We start from the raw sequence: 22,207 nt of genomic DNA on the forward strand, positions 1-22,207 counted from the left end.
ACATAGACCTTGATGAAAAGGTAGTGTGTGTCAACTAGGAAAATGAGAAAGCCAAAGCAAGACTACACGGAGGTCCATGAATGAGTAGGTGTGTCCGAAACTTTGACTGGTACTGTATGTTGTGGAACAAAATGTACTAGTTAATGATTAGTGGATGTGATTGTATTCATTATCTCAAGACTGGGGAGGGGTAAGGTAATTGTCTGATTTCTACTTTACCTTAAGGGAGTTTTATGGGAATACAATGAAAGATCAACTGTTATTGTTTATCTCAATGCTACATTTATTCAGATTTTTTTACAGGAGACCTGGAATACCCAAACTTCATTAAACATACTGTACATAGACTGAGTGTAGAAAACATTAAGGACACCTGCTCTTTCCATGACATATACTGACCAAGGGAATTCAGGTGAAAGCTATAATCCCATATTGATGTCACTTGTTAAATCCACTTCAATCAGTGTAGATAAAGGGGAGGAGACAGGTTTAAAGAAAGATTTTTAAGCATTGAGACAATTGAGACATGGATTGTGTATGTCTGGCATTCAAAGGGTGAATGGGCAAGACAAAAGATGTAAGTGTCTTTGAACGGGGTATGGTATTAGGTGCCAGGCTCACCGGTTTTGTCAAGATCTGCAAAGCTGCTGGGTTTTTCACATTCAACAGTTTCAGGAATGGTCCACCACCGAAAGGACATCCAGCCAACTTCATACAACTGTGGGAAGCATTGGAGTCAAAATGGGACAGCATCCCTGTGGAACGCTTTCGACACCTTGTAGAGTCCATTCCCCAACGAATTCAGGCTGTTCTGAGGGCAACTCAATATTAGGTGTCCTTAATGTTTTGTACACTCAGTATATGTCACACAAATACATGGTGCTATACACCTAAATACAGCTGAAATACAGTTCTTCAAAGTAGAACGTACAATACATAGCCCAAATGATTTTGAGCAGGTTAGACGTACAATAATAGACACATTAAAACATGAGGAGAATTAAATGAATGAAAGTCCTCATGGCATTAAGCATGAAATCCTCAAAAGGGCTTCATCACAGACCGGAAAGCATCTTTATGAAAGAAACACCAGTACTACTCTGTTTATGTATTCCTAGCCACATCTTCTTTATTTACAAATGTTTATTGTGCTCAAAAGGAGAGATTGGAGGTTGATGGACTGTTAAAACCAGAGCTCCCTAGCGTACGCCTCCCGGATGATGAAGAAAAAAATAAAGTCTCGCATCTCTGATTTGTGTTTGGCAAATAGCTCTGAGCTTTTTTGAAGTAGCTTTTCTTTTTCTTTGCTCCTCTGAATATTACTAATCATAACAGAAAAAGTGCTGATGGCAGATAAGATGACGAATAAGAATTTTTTACCCCACGCTAAACAAATGAGGTTCCGTTTTCGAAGGAAAATTGATTCATCCCTCAGGGTAACAGACAGCAAATGGAATATGCTAAGTGAAAACCTAAACAGAGGCATAAGGAGGGGGGGGGGGGGGGGGGGGGACGTGGAGACACCCAGACAGAAAGAAAGAGGTGGATATAAAAGGATGAAAAGACAAACTCATGTAAAGATAGGAGGCTGGAGTCACAGGAGGACATTCTGACAAGAGGGAGGTAGACAAACAAAAAGCGTTTACCTATTATTCTCTATAAACCTCTCTCTTTTCAGCTTTCCCTCCCTCCCGCCACCCTCCATGCTCCCTCAGGTGATCTCCACGACTCAAAGGTATTACATCTGTCTGAGCTGAAGTGCATTTGAGTCAAAACAGAGCTTTGTGCCTGCCTGCCTGGCCAGGCCTGTGGAGAGAAGGCCCCAGTGTCCGTCCTTCTCCATCTCTCCTTTTCATCTTTCTCTTTATCCGTCCATTTCAGCCCAGCTGACCCCCGGGGCACCCGACACACACTCACTCCCGACCTCTCTACCTACCCCGCTCTCTCTCTCGCTCTGCTCTCTGTGCTTAAGTGTAAATAGAGGGATATCATGGCCAACTTATCATGTTTATGAATGTCGCAGCTCTGAGAATAAGCACAAGCCCCTTGCCAGCAGTGCAGTGGCATTACATACAGGTAGGTAACTGCCAAAATAATGGAAACACTTGAGTAAATGGGGGATACAAAGTATATTGATAGCAGGTGCTTCCACACAGGTGTGGTTCCTGAGTTAATTAATCAATTAACATCCCATCATGATTAGGGTCATGTATAAAAATGTATAAAAATGATGTAAACCAGTCCGTCTCAGTCACCAGATCTCAACATAATTGAACACTTATGGGACATTCTGGAGTGGTGCCTGAGATAGCATTTTCCACCATCAACAAAACACCAAATTATGGAATTTATTGTGGAAGATTGGTGTCACATTCCTCCGATATAGTTCCAGACACTTGTAGAATCTATGCCAAGGTGCATTTAAGCTGTTCTGGCTCATCATGGCCCAATGCCCTACACCTAAGGGGTGGAAGTGTAGGCTAGTGGTTAGAGCGTTGGATTAGCAACTGAAAGGTTGCAAGTTCAAGTCCCTGAGCTGTCAAGCCATGAATCTGTCATTCTGCCCACTGTTCCTAGGCTGTCATTGAAAATAAGAATTTGTTCTTAACTAACTTGCCTAGTTAAATAAAGGTAAAATAAAAAAGACACTGTAAATTGGTGTTTCCTTTATTTTGGCAGTTACCTGTTCATCTCTGTTGCACTCAGGTCAGCTGATGTAATCTACTAGCTAGCTACTGGCCATGACAGATTGGTGACTGGGCTACAGGGACTGCAGGCATGGAGGAACAGTGTGTGGAAGAGGCCGTTTGTCCTCGTAATGAATCGCTCATATTAAAAGAGCAGTCATTTGTCCTGGTATTGACAAGAGCTAGCGTTTTGAGTACATTTATGCGGGGGAAAAAGTTTTAAAAATATACAATTAAAATCAATTTTTATTAGTCACATACAACAGGTGTAGACTTTACCTTGAAATGCTTACGGACGAGCCCTTTCACAACAATGCGGAGTTAAAAAGTAAGAAAATATTAGGGGGGGGAGTAAATAGTAACACAATAGAACAACAATAACGAGGCTATGTACAAGGAGTCCCGGTACTGAGTAAATATGCAAGGGTACGAGGTAGTTGAGGTAATTGAGGAATAATGTGCATAATGTAAATAGGGGTAAAAGTGACTAGGCAATCAGGATAGATCATAAACAGAGTAGCAGCAGCGTTTGTGAAGAGTGTGAAAGTGTTTCTATGTGTGAGTGTGTATGTGTGTGTGGCGTCAATATGCATGTTTAGTGTGTGAGTGTGTTTGTATATGTCTGTTGGAGTGTCAGTGTAGTATGTATGAGAGTGGGGGTAGAGTCCAGTGAGTGTTATAGAGCCAGTGCAAGAATGTCAGTGCAAAAAACAAAAGGGGTCAAAGCAAATAGTTCAGCAGTCTTATGGCTTTGGGGTAGAAGCTGTTCAGGAGCCTTTTGGTCCCAGACTTGGCGCTCTGGTACTGCTTGCCGTGCGGTAGCAGAGAGAACAGTCTATGACTTGGATGGCTGACACCGCCTTGTATAGAGTTTCTGGATGGCAGGGAGCTCAGCCCATGTGATGTACTGGGCCGTACGCACTACCCTCTGTAGCTCCTTGCGGTCGGGTGCCGAGCAGTTGCCATACCAAGCATTGATGCAGCCAGTCAAGATGCTCTCAATGGTGTAGCTGTTGAACTTTTTGAGGATCTGAGGGCCCATACCATTGATGTGCGCCATGACCAGCCTTTCAAAGTGTTTTATGACTACAGATGTGAGTGCTACAGTGCGATAGTCATTCAGTCAGGTTACCTTGGCGTACTTGGCACTGGGGCTATTGTGGTCTGCTTGAAACATGTAGATATTACAGACTGGGTCAGGGAGAGGTTGAAAATATCAGTGAAGACGCTGGTCAACACATGCTCTTAGTATGCATCCTGGTAATCCATCTGGCCCTGCGGCCTTGTGAATGATAACCTGTTTAAAAGGTCTTATTCACATCAGCTAAGAAAAGAGTTATCACACTGTCATCCAGAACGGCTGGTGCTCTCATGCATGGTTCAGTGTTGCTTGCCTCGAAGCGAGCATAGAAGGTATTTAGGTAGTCTGATAGGTTTGTGCCACCAGACAGCTCGCGTGGTGGCACAATTATTAATCCATAATAATTTGCCGTAAATGATTGTTATTGTTGTTAGCTAATCGGTTTTAAACCTCCTTTCTATACATAGACTCCTGGACTTTTAAATGCAAGTTTTTCAGTGTCATCCTGAATGAAGAATGACTGGGAGTGTTCTTCTGTGAGTGAGGTTTTGGAAAATAGAAAATAAAGCAGCCAATGATTAATTGATTGACTCTGCAACAGAGTCCCCATAATCTTACGCATTAGCCGAGTGTGTTTTAATAGCAAATAAGAACCATTAAATTAATTATGGAATCTCAAAGGGGATTTATAAGAAAACAATCAGTGGAGAGAGCGAGTGGGGAGAGGATGCTATTTTTCACTGAGACATGTCTTAGGTTAGAGAGCTTTCTCCTCCCCCACCCTCTAACCTCTCTCTCTCTTCCCTACTCTCTCCGTGTCACGGCTGACTAGGTGTGTAGGTAGGAATCAGGTGCAGAGAGCAGAGACTTCCAGAGGAAAAATTAACTTTATTCCGGCACCGAAAATGGTAATGCCCAAAACACAGGGCGCAAACGCTGACCAACCCAAACACAGGGTAAACACGGTCCGGAGCACAACAACACTTATGACACAAATGTGAACACAAAAATAATCCTGCACAACAAAGGGCGGGTTCCACAATCTTTATTACGGAAACAAATCAAGAAACACACATCGGAAACAGGTGCAGCTCATAAGACAAAACTAACAGAAAAGGCATCAGTGGCGGCTAGTAGGCCAGTAAGGACGACCGCCGAGCACCGCCCGAACAGGGGAGCCAACTTCGGCAGGAGTCGTGACACTCCGTCTCTCCCTCTCTCGCTCTCACCTTCCCTTCCTCTCTCTCTGCCTCACTTTCCCCCTTTTTTTCTCCCTCCCTCCCACTCTCACTCTCTCCCTGACTCCCTCTCTCCCTCCCTCACTCTCCATGCTAAAGAAATTCCCATGCACATTTGTAATGGGATACCTAGCCTCTTGTCAAAGCTGATACATTATGTTAATGAGCAGACCGGACACAATTTCACAACTCATCCTGTTCAAACCCACAGGCGATGGAAGGTGAAAAACACAGCAGAAGTTGAAAATGCACTCAGTCCCAGCGATTTTCACAAATTTAACTTTGTGGTCTGTAAATTAGCTGCATCATTTTTAAGAGGAACATTTGTTGTGCAGGGTACAATTGATGCCATTCTCTGTTTGGGAGGCATGGTAGAAATACCACAGTCGCTTACTACTGCACTTGGAAATAGGCAAAATAATAGATTTTTATCCTACTGTACAATTGTTTAATTGCCTTTACTGTCTGCTTGTAGGACCTTGAATACACTCACCAGCTACAACTATATCACACGTAACTCAGTTACATACTGCATAGATAGTATCAGTGCTTCCCAAACATTACTGTATAGGGTCCCAATGTCTGCTAATTTGTCGAGATGCTGTCTATTACTCAACGCATGGTGCGATTACACGACTATCAACACCAGCTGTACCTGGCTCACTGTTCCAAATACCTGATACTGTTTACCCAGGGTCACCCAATCCCAGATGTTTACACAGCCGAGGTAACTGGGCCAGGGGCTTTCACTGCAAAGTTGAACTATTCATTTGCTCTCCAAATCCCCAGGGGATTACGGAGCACCGACAATTCCCGCATGCATTTGTGAATGTCAATTGTCGGGAAGATTTTATTTACCCCCCCTTTCTTTTTTGCTTCAAAGCCACTAGTGTAGTATTTTCACCCATCAGATGTTATCAAATGCGGATGACTTCCCACGATGTAACATCAATGACTCAATGAGTTTCGAACCCCCCCCCCCAAAAAAAGACTGGAGCCCAATAAACCCTGCTGTGTTTTAAGGCAGTTTGTGTTCCCTGAGCTTTGTACTAGTCTACCAAGTACAAGCCTGAATTATATATTTGGGAAATCCCCCATGCATGCTGTGCCTCGTTTACTAAGTGCTGGTTATGAGGATTGCGTCTGCCATGATTGTATTAGTACTTTGACGGTTATATAATGCCTTTTGATGTGAGGAAGCTTACGGGGGGATGTTGCAAGTCATGAAGTCGAGTGATGTGGCTTGAAGCATATCATCTGATGTTGTATAGGATGGATTTAAATTCCTAAATGTAATGCCCTAATCAGACGAATATGATGCTGCAATACACCAATATAATTCTTTCAGTCACATGATCTATCTGACATATCTCGATGTAAACATCAAATACTATTTTGGGAACTGTTATTGTACTGTATGTGGTGTGTGCTGTGGATTATATTTAGTGCTCCATCCCAACCTTGAGAACCTTGCAGTTCTCAGTGGCAGTTTTGACGTGTGTTTCTCTGCATGGTTTGCTACACCAGCCCCTCCGTGAGATACTTGACTCCATTGATGGTCAAAGATCATCACTTTCACTTGCATCTGACGTACTCCAAGTATTCTGTCCGAGGTGACATTGAGACGTTTATAATCTGACAAGGAATCCAACAGAATCCCACAATCGAGGCGGATCCAGTTCGAGTGTGATGGGCATACATGTTATTACAATTTTCTCAGTCACTGAGTCTTAAACAAGCCCTTTGTGGACAGCAGTGTGTATTAAAGGGATCTGTTGTGTTTGAGTAGCTTGCGCTGATGTGCTATCAGTAAAGAGAAGTCGATTGACAATATCAGTATCGCAAAACTCCTAGTGGCCAATAGCCATTCACGCCAAAGAACTCAAGCCTAATCTCTCTCTCTCTTACACACACAAACACACACACAACCATTATCCTAGTCCATATCGAGACCACACCGTCAGCACACCTTTTATCGGTTGTGATGCGTCAAACATTACAATTCCGGCTTCACATGAACTATTATCTGTTTAACACAAATAAACACAAAGAAATGTGACTATACATTTTGGATGTGTCACAAAAGCATAATTAAGGTGATAGCTTTCCTGTTTCAGACAGTGACAGAGACAGAAGGCCTGTGAAACCAAGATGTCAGCATTAGGAAATTGTTATGACTGTTTTATATTGTGTCAATTCTAGACCCTTTATTCATTCTCTGCTTCCGCCACATGTTCTGCACTGAAACATGAATAATTCATCAATTTTGAAATCAATTTATTTCATTATAAGATATAAATTGTATTAAAGCAGATTTCCTTTGGCCAAAATAACCCGGGAAGGGTATGTTTATAAGGGAAATCTAATTTCCAAGACCTCTCTTAGCCTGTCGCCCTATTTCCTGTTTCAAAGAAGCTAATTTAAATCACAGTCAAACATGGACAAACTATTTTCAAACGATACAAAGCAATTGTTGCTAACCCTTGACCCTATTCCTAACCTTAACCTCAGTCTCCTAACCTGCTATGGCGTAAGAGTTATCACACTGTCATCCAGAACGGCTGGTGCCGTAAGTTTTCCTAACCTGCTATGAAAAAGTCATTTCAGTATCAAAGTGGAGTAAGAAGAGTGTTTCCTCAGTCAAACATCTGTGCATGCACGATAATTCAGTAATATGTGAGTGACATCACAATGCACATTCAGGGTCCAAAAATTCATACAGGGACAAGTTTCACCTCTGTAAAGGGATATGGACAAAATGATGGATGGATATGTGGAGAAATACAACTCTAGTCTGTCTATCAAAAGGCTCTCTTTGAGGTGGAACTGTCACATTTTGGAATATCCCAACCCAGCTGTACGTTGCTGATAAAGCAAAGGTGGGTAGATTTAGAGGCCTGTCATCGTTGATGTGCTCGACTGTAAAATATCACATTTTTACCGCTTTGAGAACTGCGCCTTGTAAGTAGAGTGTGGGGGAAGACAACAACGGGACTGTGAAAGATGTAGGGGAAAACAGAGATTGAGAGATAGAGAAAAGGAGAGCAAATGGCGTCATACGATTAACACAAAGAGGCATTAGTGTCTGCCTTTTTTCATGAAGAACTCTTACATTTGGTCGAGTAATTTTGCTTGAGAGGAAACAAAAGCATAATTAACAGTTCCGCCTCAAATGCCAAAAACAACATAATTGAATACATCAGTTGAACTGGTGCAGAGAGAGGAACATTTTGTTGAAGAGGATTCAGGTTTGCCATTTAGTTGATGTACTAACACGTTTGTATTGAACTTTATGGAAATGTAAACAGTTTGTCAAATTAGGGTGAATGATGCCATCATTGTACAATAAACTGTTCTATTCAATTCCACACAACATTACTTATTTTTCTTCAAAAGTTTGTCTCGACCATTAAGCACCTTCAAGTAACATACTGTAGTCCATGGCCAAACAAAATAAACACTGTTTTTCCATCACAAAAGGATACCAAATCCTAGGCATGCTACACTGCTACGTAAACACCTGGGTCACATGCTGTATTGAAACAGAGGGGCTGGCACAGATTAACTCTATAACGTTAGTGTTGCACAGTCCGTCGTCTTTGTCGAAAGGAATTTACCCACACGTCCCACACTGTTGGACATCTGCCAGTGTCCTGGGATTATGGTCAAGTCCTGAGTGCGTCATGGCGCCAGTCATCCTTAGATGGCCTTTTCTGGCAGATGTTTTCGCCCTGCAGATTTCACTCCTTCATCTATGTCCTGAGAGATGATTTATGACATGATTTATCCCGTGCTCCGGCACCATTTTTCATACGCTAAGACCATTTCCATTTAGTCCTCTCCCGAGGTCACTGCACTCTGTCTTTCATTCTCTCGTTCTCTCTCTCTCTCTCTGTTCTGTGTGCGTTGCATGCCTGCACTTGTAGGTCACTATTGTCCAAGTCCATAAAGCAACCAATACTTAATTAGAACCAATTTACAATAAATGCCCAATCAGCAAGCCAGGCCAACTCAATTGTCATTGGAGGAGTGTTACAGAAGCAAAAGAGACAGTTGGTTAACATTACTAACCTGGGGAAATTCTTCATCTTTCAGGCTGTTGCTTCAATTATTTGGCGTTTTGATAGCAGATACATTTCTAATCAGTGTGCCTTAACTGCACATTACACGCTATACTGCGAGAAGAAACGGCTGTGGTTGACGCTGCTGTGGCATTTACGGAGGAAGGCAAATAATTTACTGTCACATTTAAAAGGAAATGGAAAATGTTTTGTGGGCTTTTTGTGCTGGCTGAAAAACCTTATCTCGTGAACACCGAGAAGAAGACTAAGAGCGCATCCTAAGCTGGGCATGCTGTACAACAAAGCTAAAAGGAGTGAGAATTTTTAAATGGATGGGTGTCACACTTGAAGAGTTCCCCCACTGACATTCCAGCATTCCGATAATCCGCCATTTTCAGGCAGGAGGGATTCCCAAACCACAATGCGTCTCAGCACGCTCTTTCTCCTGCGTCGGCTCACAGCAACTGACCTGTGACAGCCTCTTTAAGTAGATTGTATCCGCTCAAATACGTCCAACAAATATATCTTATTATGGCCTGCAGGGATTTTCCCAGAAGAATAACCTCAAGCCTGGGGTGAAAAGTTTCGTTCCGCCTGGGGGGGAAAAAGACCTGACTGGATCCAATCCCCCGTGCGACAGGCACGAAATTAAAGCCGGAATGTGACCGGAAAGGTTTATGTCTTTATGGATTAATTTTTTTGGGGGAGAGTACACCGCACCGCAGCAAAGGTTTATTTCCTTTCCTCACATCCCTTTGTACTTATTAGGTACATTTGGAGTTGAATGCAATGTGATTTATGGAAACCTATGCCCTACCATCACTGTATTAGAAGTGTTGACTGACAGATTTACACAATATTCCACAACCCAATATTCTAGTCAGGATCATGTCAGGGTGACAAAGAATGTCACACAGGAAGTGCACTCTTCCTGACTTCCTCTCCCCAGGTCAAGTCTTTGGAGTGTCAACAGGAAGCTGTCTGTCAAAGAAGTGGTTTATAATCGTTCTGTTAATCTTCTGCCAACGTTGAGCAAATATCAAGTGGCAGAACTAGACATTCAGCCCCTTGGTTCAGCTGCACTGTCACCTCGCTGTGCTAATGAATCGCTTCCTGTCGAGATAACAACATTAGGCCCTCAACGTTCTGTAAACAGGGTTCCCCCTCCTCTCTCCCTCTATACACCATTACGCAAACTGGGCTAAGTTGGTCGGGTAAACAGTAACTAATCACATCCCAAATGTTAGTCTGGTCTGTCGAGACTCAATTAGCCAGATTTAATTAGCGGTCCTCCCAAGGAGAATATTACTTATGTTTGTCTGTTGTAATTACATGACTGTGCAAAGGGGGTGTCATGCCAGCGTGTTTTCTGAGAGTTCTTTGGGGTTAGGGGAGAGGGGTTTGGTGGTGGTAGTTGAGACATTTACAGGGCTGGTTAGTGTTACCAAATGATTGTTTTTTTAATATACTTGTATGGCTACCCTTGTCATTGTGGAGAAGCATGTTGTTAGGGAGACACTGCGGAGACATAAGAGTGAACGATAGACATAATTTGCTAATAGCCTGAGCTTATGTCCAATGACCTCATGTATTTTGTGAAAATATGCTCACTGAGGTACTATTTGAGCCAATGTCTTTTTTTCCTACCCTCGCATACTTGGCACCAGGTTCCTATAGTGCCTGATAGCCTGACTGGTTAATGTGTGCAAATTGTCATTGGGAGTCCTTTTATATCAAGCACCAGTGCTCAGCATTTCTTTCGAAGGTGACTTCAGCATTACTCCCCTCCATCTCATTTAGTGTGTAGATCCATTGTTGAATAGAGTATGGTCTTGAGCAAAGTTATAAAACTTCCCTTGTCTGAAACTGTCCTTGAGCTTTCAGGTTTTTTTCTTCCAGTGACGTGAAAAAGAAACCGCACAGAGGCCCCTTTATGCTGCATTTCACGTTTTACTTCAATCCACAGAGAATGGTGATGTCATGCATGCTGTACTCAGAAACACAGAGAACACACTCACAGACATTAGCACATGCAAGTGTAAAGGACATCATGCTGCTTGCTTAGCGAGTACCACTTCCTCCCGATTCAGCCCATACCTGGCAAACTCGGGACCTCTGCCTTGCTAGCACACGTGACCACCATCCTGAAGCGTCTTACCAGTCTGCGCCAACCAAAAAGCTAGCTAATCGCTGGCGGAAATGGGGATGCCTCAGGCTGAATAGTACGTTTTACACATCCCCATGTGCTACACAAGTGTGCACACACACAAACACAAGTTAAAACGTATCCAATTTCCAATTCTATCACAGGAAACAGCCAATAGTTCCCTGAGTGGTAATGAATTTGCCCGGGTTGATCATTTATGTAACCGCAAGTCGAAAACCCAACCCAAGCCCTGACTATTAGCGGAACTGCAAACATAGCACATGGTCAAATTGCTATCCGCTCTGCCCCTTTTGATTAATTAATTAATTGTTTATTATTTGTTTTGTCTGTAACTCCACAGTTTTTCAAAAAGGCATACAACAAACATCAGGTCTGCCACATAAATGAACTAGCAATTACTCTTGTTTAATTTGGTTTTCTCGGCCTTTTGAAGGAAATGCTGCCGCAGCTTCGGACGATTTGAGTTGTTAATCGCTCCAGAAGTGGAGGAACGGTGTTTCATTTCCTCCTTTATTTATTAGCGCAATGCTAGTTTATTCTGTTAGATAAACGAATGTACTGGGAGTGGCAGAGGTATGCGAAAAGGGACTGTGGGAAGATATTGTTATATCACCTAGGGTAGTTTTAGAGTTATGGTCGGGCAGTGTCTGCAGAAACCTCACAGCTGATGTCATGACTTCTTAGCTGTTCTGGAGGAGCACGACTGCACAAAAGGACTGTAAATCATATTGTGAGGTCCGCAGGAATGTGTTCAAAAGGCCAGAAAACGTTTTGTTACCAGATCGTTGGTTTCAGACCGACCAATACAGCAGTCTCAGCTGCCCATATGTTATTGGAGTTGAACCAAAGGGAAATGACAGGGATGCCAAGGCATCCTTGAACATTACTTAACTTCAAATTGTGCAACGTGTAGTGGATACTGTAACATCGTAGTCTACAAGACAGCATCATAGGCAACAAATTGAACAGGCAACACAGCGGTTTGTCTGACATGAAAGAAAAATGCTATGACATACCTTAGATCTCTCAAACTTAGTTGATATGGTGTCAAACAATATAATTCTGACAAAGACCTTACAGTGGATATATTTAAACATGGAGCTGACTTTCCAAGGTTATTGCTTTTGCCCAGCATGAGAGCAACTTTGATTGCTCAGAGAAAGGCTAAATTATGATCTCCTGAGCACCTTTTTTGTCCCTTCAACGATACATTCTACTTTTCGACAGAGTTGTTTTTTAGGCTGCACGGATTGTCACATCCCATTATGATATTCAACATGCGTCCATATTCCGAGGCATGTTCCTGGCTATTGTGTTCCAGCAGGTAGCTTTTGATTCGCTTTAGAAATCAACTGATTTTTCCGTTCGTCCTTGCAACGGGCTGTGGGAGGCTCGGGAGTGGGAGCTACCTCGCACAATTAATTCCTCCTCCTCTCCCTCCTTTCAAATGAAACACCTCTGCAAACCCATTCTCTTTCATTAGGCTATTTCTTTAATGGCACTTTAACACAGAGGTTCTTTTTATGAAAGAGAAATGTACCGTCCTTTTCTTTTTTTCCTGTCTTCTTTTTTATTTTTACTTGGAATCTAAAACCGTTTCCTGTTTCTTTTATGCAGTGTGGGCAACGGCTGTAACCAGTAGATGTATTGTCACATTTGATGTATTAATCCGCAAAGCTAAGCTTTTAAGGCTTTCTTCTTGCCCAGCATTCTTATCTGTATGCCCCTAAGTCATGAGAGGTGGCATTTTTCTAAATAGTTTTTAAGTATTACATATTTGTGAGAGAAATGTTCATGTTAGGCTCCCTAAATAGGTTATTTGTCTCATAACTTATTCTCATAATTGTTGTTAACAACTAAAAGTAAGTCATTTGACTAATAACCAGACTCCTGATAATTTCGTTGTACAGATTTTAGACTAACCGTATTGCATTTGATGGGCCTGCATGAGTATCCAACATTCACATTTTAAAGCCTTATCTGATACCAAATCCCTGCCTTTAGCTATGGATAATTACCATGCAATGAGAGAGCATGTCTTGTGGTGACTTATTTTTATATAATAGCCTCCGTACTATATAGACTCCATACTATACAGACTCCATACTAAACAACAGTGGACGTTTTGTATTTCTTCTTAGCACACGCTGTGGCTCTTTCTCGTGTCCTTCTCCCTCTCTCTGTCACTAGTTGCCTCAGTTTCTACTCTCCATTTGCTTGCAGCGTGATTGATTTGTAACTCAAGATGTTAATAGAGTGCACGTAGCCTGTAGTGCCTCCCCAACAGGTAGCTCAATATGCCGCAATGGAGCTAAAATTAGTGGCGCACTAAGCTGTGGTATTTATCGACTAATGAGGAACACATTCAAGGTTGTGTGAGCGTGAGGGTCTTCGTGTAGGACGAGGAAACACGATGCCAGCAAACTTTTAATAGGACCAACCCCCAGGGCATACCTAATTTCCTTAATGGCCAATGATCAAGAAGAAGATACTTAGGATACATCATACGTAACACCTTGGATTGAGGATTTATGCTAAACTGTGTGTTTGTGACATGTATTGCTAATGACACTTGAAATAGTGTTGTCTTAAGATTTCTTACCCCTTTCCTTAATTGCAATTACTCTGAATCACAAAGACTTAACAATTAGTTTCAGCCACCCCAAAGACACTCCCCAAGTTGATTTTCTAGCAGTTGACAGTCAAACCTATGTGAATATCAATAGAATGTCATTCTATTTCTGTGCTTATGCCCTCATAAATAGCATCCAATCGTTAAAGTAAACCTTGGTTCAGGTTGGGACACTAACTTGAAGAGGGGAAGTTAAGAAGCTCAAAACAAAGTTCCTCATTTGTAATGAAGTCCAATTCTTGAAAAGGATTTACCCACCAAGGTATCCTCTCCTGCCAGATACCCGAAAGCATCATTGGAAGGCAGCCACGGCTATCGTCGGCTGCACAGAGACAGCGGCTGCTCAAAGCTGTTTCCATCCTGAAGTGTGTCTCATGAAACTTTAATGAAGAGAGCGACTCGAAATAGGTGGCGTTTGAGAGAAGGGGGGGAAAGACGCTAATTAGGCATATCACAACAGGGAGAGCGAAGCTTTAAGGTGTGCTTCAGCCTCATTGGTATGGCAACCATGTTCCATATTAGCACTTTAGCAATAGCGGCTACCTGAACAAAGCTATAGCAATAGCCATTTTGGATGGGATATGTTACCCAGTGCTCTCTGTAAGTCTTCTCTCACTGTGAAAGGAAGTCAGCTTCCTGCTAAGAGCTTCAAGGGGCCAGACAAGCTGATGTAGGCCTTTGATTGTCTTTGTTTGGTTAAAATGATTCTTTTTTTGCACAGGAGCTGGAGCTGCGGTAGTTATCTTGTCTCGCATCTCAGAGAACAGGAAGGGGAGCAGCCCCCCTTTCTAATAGCAGCACTTTGTGGTGGATACAGGGAAGAGACAAGCTTACGCAATGTGGCAGAGACACATGCACACCCTCCTGTCACACCATCCAATATGCACTTGTAAACACGCTCGATACAGTACAACTACTCAAAACACACCCATTGTCAAGTGTCAACTGTCTAAAAAAGCTGTTAAGTTTTGTGTCACATTTTGTGAATACAGAGCCTTGCTGAATATTGTGAGACTAGTGGTTATCGAAATGTTCAATCTCCATATTATTTTTATTTTCTGTCCATGTCAATATAATAGCCTGGTAAATAAAGGGAATGTTTCAGCAAAGTATATCTCAGATGGAAGCAGAAAATAGTATGATGTCACTGAATAACTGTTTAGAACTTGACAATAGTATGAACACAATGCACACATCTCTCTATATGCCACTTTACCTTGTTCTCTCTCTCTCTCTCTCTCTCTCGCTCTCTGTCTCTCTCTCTCTCTGTCTCTGTCTCTCTCTGACTCACACACATGTTGTTGATTCTAATTCTCTACACTCACACACACACACACACACTCAGTCTACCTCTCTTTCTCTCTCCTATTGCTTGTAATTATTTTTGCCACCTTCCTTTGGCTCTCTCCTCTCTCACTCCTCTCACTTGCACTCAATGAGCTCACAGCTATGGTTTTCTCTTGGTTTTCATAGAGGACCAACTTCCCCCTGGTTTCCCCACCATTGACATGGGTCCCCAGTTGAAAGTGGTAGAGCGAACTCGTACGGCCACCATGCTCTGTGCCGCCAGCGGCAACCCTGACCCAGACATCTCCTGGTTCAAAGATTTCCTACCCGTCAACACCACCAACAACAATGGACGTATCAAGCAGCTCAGATCAGGTAGGGTGTCACTTCCGCCACCAGAACTAAACCGGGAGTACTCTTTCATTTTTGTACCCTAATTCCTTCCGTTTCTGTTCTCTCATTTTCCTTCTCTTCTTCTTTGGCTTTGATTTTGTAGGTAATGGCATTGTTTCTACTGCTTGTTCTTCCTTCTCTACTGTGTGTGTGTGTATCCTGGTGTGTGTCGTCTGTTCCTCCCATCCCTGTCTCTGGTGTTGTCATGGCTCCGTCGGTTGTCTCTGTGTGTTTTGCCGCTTCAGTCTGACTTCCACATTGCTCACTGCTGTGACTGTTCTTCTGACGAGTTAATTTTCTTTTGGTTAAGTTTAGTTGATTCCCTTTGACTGCCTTGATGCAGTGTTTGATGGATCCATTCTCTTTTGTTTTTATCTCTTTTTTTCTCTAAAACGATGAATATTCAACATTGGGCTTCATTCAGAACTTGCAAAGGAGCACCCGTGGTTTTTAGTCATTTTGTTGTTTTTCAAGGCTCCAAGAAAAAATTGCAGAACGGAGTGAATAGGAAGACATTTAGGCTATTTTCTTTTCTAATTCTTTGTTGTTTTTTGTTGTGATTTAAACTAACAGTTGTATTAAAACAGAAAATAAGAACTTCAGTCGAGGCACCTATTCCTTCCGGAATGTTTTCCGGTCTTAAGTAGCCACAGTAGTGTGTGACGCTTGTGTCTAGCTTTCCCAGTCCCTTATTGACTCTCTCTGGATCTACTCCCTGCTTTCCACGTAGACTCCAGATTTTTATTATCTTTGCCTGTGGCTTATTCCCAATACTTCCTCATCCCATTTCTCTGAATATTCCAAGTTTCCTTTTAATGCGGTAAAGCATTAGAAATTCAGAATCCATCGGATATATGCTAGCGCTACTTAACGCATTCCTATTTGAGATTTTGCACTACTTCTGGTACAATTAGTCTTCTATGTTTGACCACCTGCCTTTTCAGATTTCACAGCTGTCCTTTGTTAAAATGTCTTGTTAACCCTCCTTTACCTTATTGTTAACGGAATCTGTGTAAATTAACCCTCTTTTTTTCATGTGCGACTTTGATTTTCCTGTGACGTAGAGTTGATAAAGTTTTAACTCTGACAAAAAAACTAATGTAACTTAACCTAAGGAATATAATAATATTTTTATGCTGTCTTTCTTCTCTCCGTATTTAAATCTACAGAATCCTTTGGTAAGTGCTTAGTTCTGAAGCACACTTCACTCCCAACTAATTTTTCTTCATGTTATAACTATTAATAAAATGCATGGCATGCATTTTACTAACAGTTAGTGTAGACACAAAGATAACGCTAGTGGCACACATACTTTCCCCCCCCACAAAGCTTTCCTATAAGCAATACAGGCACCTTTTCCAGAGCACACACATTTCACCCAGCTTTAGCCCGGTAGATGCCATATCCCCCACCTTAGTAATAAAACCTACCTACCTACCCTCACTGTATGGTCAATCACTCACTCACCTACTCACAAACTCACTCACTCACTCCCTCACTCAATACTGTATAGCCTACTACCACTACAGAGATTTAAGCAGATGTTTAGCGATTACTAGGTCAAGCTAAAGGGTTCCAGGTCTCTTAAACGAGTCTCTTCCCTCTCATATTCAAACTCTTCCAAGCCTTCCCTTCAGTAGATGGTCTTCAGAATCCATGCCACTTCCAAAATGGCACTTCCCCTGTGGCACACCACTGTACAACGTTCTCTGACCTTCTCTGACCTATGATACCTTCCTAAGATGAATCCTGTCTTTTTTTGCCAATAGAGTACAGAGTTCTCTCTCTTTCTAGCTCTCTCTTTCTTTCTCATTTCTCTTTCCTCTAGTCCGCTTTATTTGCGTACTCTGTTAAGTCTAATTTGATTCTTCTTCCAAAGCCCCCAGCCTGTATCTTCTCCTACTAATGATTCTTCTTTCTAATCTTATTTGCATTCATATTATCCACCCAGGTGGTACACCAATAAGAGGTAAGAGTGCTGAACTGATGTTCACAGAATGAACAAAACAAATTCATTCTTGCTGTCGCCCCATTCATCCGCCCGTCCGCCTTCATTTTTGTCCTGTTTCCCGACTCCAAATCCCATTTTGTTCCCATTATCGACCTTCCTTCTTATTTGTCCTGTTCTGTTGACTCCATCCAATCTCCATTTTTTGTCTATGCTTTATTTCCTCCTTTGAATTTTGATTTGAAGAGCCTTTTTTCAAAAAACTCAGTTGTGATATGCTTGCTCCGGCTCAAAGAAGCATATCCAATGACAACTTTTTTTTCAAACTCTAATTGTTCTTTCATTTTTTTGTTTTCTTTTTGGCCATAGCGCTCATGTGTCCCTCTTTTTGTCCAACTAAAACAACCAAACATTTTTCCCCCTTAGCTGCTCTTGTTCAGCACTAAAATTATGCACAGATGCTGTGGAATCACGCAGGCATGCTGAAGACAACATTTCCTTTACTCTGCTTTTTTCTCCCAAAGAATTCTTTCTATCTTTGCAAGCCTTTTTTTTATTTATTCTATTTGCTTTCCTCTCCTGTACCTTGTGTAAAAAAAAGCCCAAACAACTACTTTTTTGATAAAGTTTCTACGGGTGCTTTTTTCCTCTTTCACCTATTTTTCTTACTTTTCTTGGGTTTGAAGGCTATTTTACTTTTTGACGTTTTTTTATTCTTCAGGGTTTGGGGGAAGGCAAACAGTTGAGTCTGGCGAGGACCTGGCGGGTCCATTTTTGCCGTTTGGGAATTGGAGAGTGATTGATGCATAAGCCATTTTTCCCCTGGTCATATGACACCACACTGCGGATCCCATTGGTGGATTTTTATGGGTGTCTTTTGTAGCTTTCACAAGCTAACGCAGTGGTTGGTTGCCTTCTTGTCGGATCAAGGCCACCATTTTGAATTTTGTCTTCTAATACAATTGCATTTTATTTTTCAGCTAAGGGTTGTCAAAAGGTTGTAAGTTGTGCCGACATACATTTCTTGCTCTTTGGACAAGATCTGCATGTCAAACATTTTGTGACAGAGGGTGATATATTGGTTATACGATATTATGATGAGTATTTTTTCACATATCTCAGCAGCATTTTTTTTCTCCATTTTTTTTGTAAGTGCTGCATTTTTCTAACCGACCTTGACTAGAGGAAGTCCTAAATTTATTTGATTGATATTAGATCTGTGATTGAATATGCTAAAATTCATACCCAAATTAATTTTTTAATTGTCCTCCCTTGTTATGCTGCTTTTGTATACTGTAAACCTCTTTTGTTTGATCCATGCTTCCTTGAAGCAGTTTCACTCATCCCCATATTGACAGTCCGGTGAAATGTTGTACATTGCAGGGCTTGCCCCTATCCCTCAAAGTCGAGCTATACTATGACATATTTTCACACTGGTATTAAAGTTGAGTGCCTTTTTAGACCCTGCAACATGTATGTAGGTTGGTTTTTATCCTCTGATGTCAACAATGAGGTAAATGTTAAATGTTAAATATTTTTCCATGGTTGTTAAATGTTTATTTGTTCCCCTAAGATTTCTGTAGGCCTGATAGTAAAGCTATCTGACTAAAACTATCCATGATTGATGTAATACACTAGTCTTTTTATAATTACAGAAAATATGTAATAAAGATGTCACACGTTTGATATATCAGGCTGGGGTAATGTTAGGGGAAAACTGTCCAAGTTACAAGAAGAATGACTATTTGCGAAACAAATAAGGTTGTGTTGGTCAATGGTGAAGTAAACTATCCTCTGTGCAAATGATCCCTACAGATACAAAAAAAATCCCTCTACGTTAGTTACAATGGTAGCCGATTTTACGATGTACCCTCATCGATTCATAAAAAGAGCAAGTCTAGGTGTGAGGGGGCTTCAATAACATTTTGGCCCCTGACCAGTCAAGCAAGTTTAAAAAATAAAATAAAAAGTTTGTTAACTATATTAAAAATGGCTGACACTAAACCAATGGTGTCCGGCACCTACCTTCTATTCCCACGCAGGCGCCCTCCAGATTGAGCAGAGCGAAGAGTCCGACCAGGGGAAGTACGAGTGCGTCGCCACCAACAACGATGGAACCCGTTATTCTGCCCCCGCCAATCTATATGTCAGAGGTAGGAAAGTGACAACAAAACAACAACGGTATTCTCCTTAGGAAGCAGGTTACCCACATTCTGATAAGAAAAAATAAATAGAAGAAAACATTAAAGTGGTATTTGGTATGGTATATTATTGTACAACTGGTGAGATGGGTGTTCAAAACGGGGTAATTTGGGGTATTGGAGTTAGTGATCCAGTCCAAATGTCCGTGTCCAGTGATGTACTTGTAAGTATAGCTCTTTTGTTCTATTTGACCTACCTGCACTGATTTGAACCTGTGTGTTCTGTTTTCTGTTTTTCTGTTATTTTTCCTATCTAACTCCAATGACTTGACTGCTTGGTGTGTTTTACCTACTAATTGCCTTTTACTCCCAAATGTACCTTGAGGGGAAACGGGTGGAAAATCCCTCCACCAATCCCCTCTGTTCATAGTAACAGATCCTCTCTGATCTGTTTATTTTCTTTTTTCTCTTTTGAGCAACATTGGAAGGACACCTTTAACTCTTTGTCAATACAGTTTTAAAAGTGCTGAGATTATATTTAATAGTGATTGTATGTAGTTATCAGATAAATGTAGATTTTCTAAATAATGACTTTTAACCACATGTTGAAAATCAGCTATTTTTTTGCAACAATGTAAATGTTTAAGTGAATGGTGATAGCATCAGCACATACATTTATTTGCTGATTTTCTTATAAGTGATACTTCCTTGAAAGGTAACACTCTATTGTGGCCTTCATAGCACCTTCTTGAGCTATCACAAATCTTTGTTCCAATTATCATGAACTGTCTTGAGGTTCGGCCTTTGATGTGAAAGTCACATTACATAGTTTAAGTCCATTGTAATAATATTATTGTGTGTTTACTGATAAGATTAAGGCCATTGTTAAATTTTTATATCAATCTTTGAACACCATTGGATATTATTATTATTTTAAGTAAAATCGTTTTTCATGAATTTAATATGAATATTTTAATTGCCAGCTGTAGCTATTTTTCTTTAAAAACGTATCTCTAATTCTGTTCGAGTCTTGTGGTTTGCAGTATCATCACAGATCATTCATTTAAATCACAGTCAATGACAATACTTAGAATACTGAATAATGATGAGTTAACAGATATTTTGTTGGGTGGAACAAAGTGAAAGTGGATATTGACCAAATTGAACAGCGATATCTTTCTGGATATCATATTAGGACTTTTTGCATCGCTCACATTTTCAACATGCAGAACATTTGTATGTAAAACCCAACCTACACATAGCACATATATGTTCATCCTTTGCACTCGATACAAGCCAACCACATGACTGGGATAGGATTGTATTATATGCTAAACATAGCAAATGATTTCAACCCTCAAAATGCTTAACATGTTGAAGTGGTGCTAGTTAAGACGTCTGCCTCTAAACCAGGGTATGAGGGCGATGCAGCGGACTCCCTGTCCCCATGTGACAGGACGTCCTTCACAGTAGCATTTTGAACGCCTTGAACATGGCCTTTTTACTCTCTCTGTGTTTCCCTTGTTTTCTTCTCCTTTCCTCATTTCATTGTGTTCTGCATCAAACCCCCTACATCCCTCAGAGCTGCGAGAAGGTTGGTGTTTTTTTTACTTTTATACCGCCTTACAAAACTGAAACTAAAGAAACTCATTTATTGCAACCGTAAAAAAAAATACAAAAATCTCAAAGTCTCAAGAATACAAATGAAGTGAATGTACAGTAGTTGCACCTGCGTGCCATTTTTCTCTCTCGTTTTGTTCTCTCCTTGGTTCATTATTATTTATAGCCTTGTATTATTATTGTTTCTGCTTAGTTGCTCAGTACATTTCTTTCCATGAGGAATTCCCTTGGTCTTGGCTACGATGCTTGACTGTCCAAAAAGTGGTGCATGTAATGGAAGGGGTAGTGCAGCTTTAGTGTGGTGGGAGGGTGTGGGATAATATTTGCATCTTCGGGAGTATTTGCATGGTGACCTGTTTATGCTCAAGCTAGAGATCCCCCCCCCCCCCCCACCTCCGTTCTCAGCCTCACCCCTACCCTTTGCCCCCGCCCCTCGGTGTCCGTAGCTTGTTAGTGTTCCTGCTTGGTAACTCAGGTCAACGCCGTGACAACGGCAGGCGGCACAAAAAAGCACAGCGCCAACTTGAGCCGCAGCACCGGAGCAGGAAGGGTGTCCTCTATCACTACAGGCTCCTGGAATGAAGCGCTGCCACACTCTGCGGCCTGCCTAGGCACATGAAAATGAGCAAAGAATTCCCACTGAGCAGCCATTTGACTAACTAAGACTGGATGAAAATGTTCCCTCTATTGCTCTTCGTCATAGTGTCAGAGAAATATATATATTTAAATTCTCCTTTGTTATAGTCAGTGGCGAGGTCTAGCTCTCAGCTGTTAAGGTAGCATAGCCTTGTGAGATGAAAGCATAATGTATTTGTAGCAATAGGCGCAAGACTTGACAAATGTAATGATATTCAAATGAGTATGATAATATTATGTCTTGGTGGATTGTGATCCAATTGGATATTAATTAAATATTAAGCGAGTTATAAGTTGTATTTAATAATGCAAGGAG

The 22,207-nt window shown here is 41.4% G+C and overlaps 1 protein-coding gene across 6 annotated transcripts in view; it reads left to right on the top strand.

Moving 5' to 3' along the window:
• The window catches only part of LOC139416097 (receptor-type tyrosine-protein phosphatase delta-like), a 602,231-nt gene that overhangs the window by 502,104 nt on the left and 77,920 nt on the right, over positions 1 to 22,207 (top strand). For 4 of the 6 annotated variants that reach the window (XM_071164379.1, XM_071164380.1, XM_071164377.1 and 1 more), the window contains 2 exons: positions 15,340 to 15,528; positions 19,537 to 19,647. In XM_071164379.1, the coding sequence (XP_071020480.1) occupies positions 15,340 to 15,528; positions 19,537 to 19,647 (300 nt within the window). Of the gene's footprint in view, positions 1 to 15,339; positions 15,529 to 16,815; positions 17,516 to 19,536; positions 19,648 to 21,217; positions 21,230 to 22,207 lie in introns of those variants that run through there. The other 2 variants (XM_071164375.1, XM_071164378.1) reach the window with 2 other exon arrangements.

Source organism: Oncorhynchus clarkii, chromosome 9 (genome assembly GCF_045791955.1).
Source record: "Oncorhynchus clarkii lewisi isolate Uvic-CL-2024 chromosome 9, UVic_Ocla_1.0, whole genome shotgun sequence".
Taxonomy (NCBI): domain Eukaryota; kingdom Metazoa; phylum Chordata; class Actinopteri; order Salmoniformes; family Salmonidae; genus Oncorhynchus; species Oncorhynchus clarkii.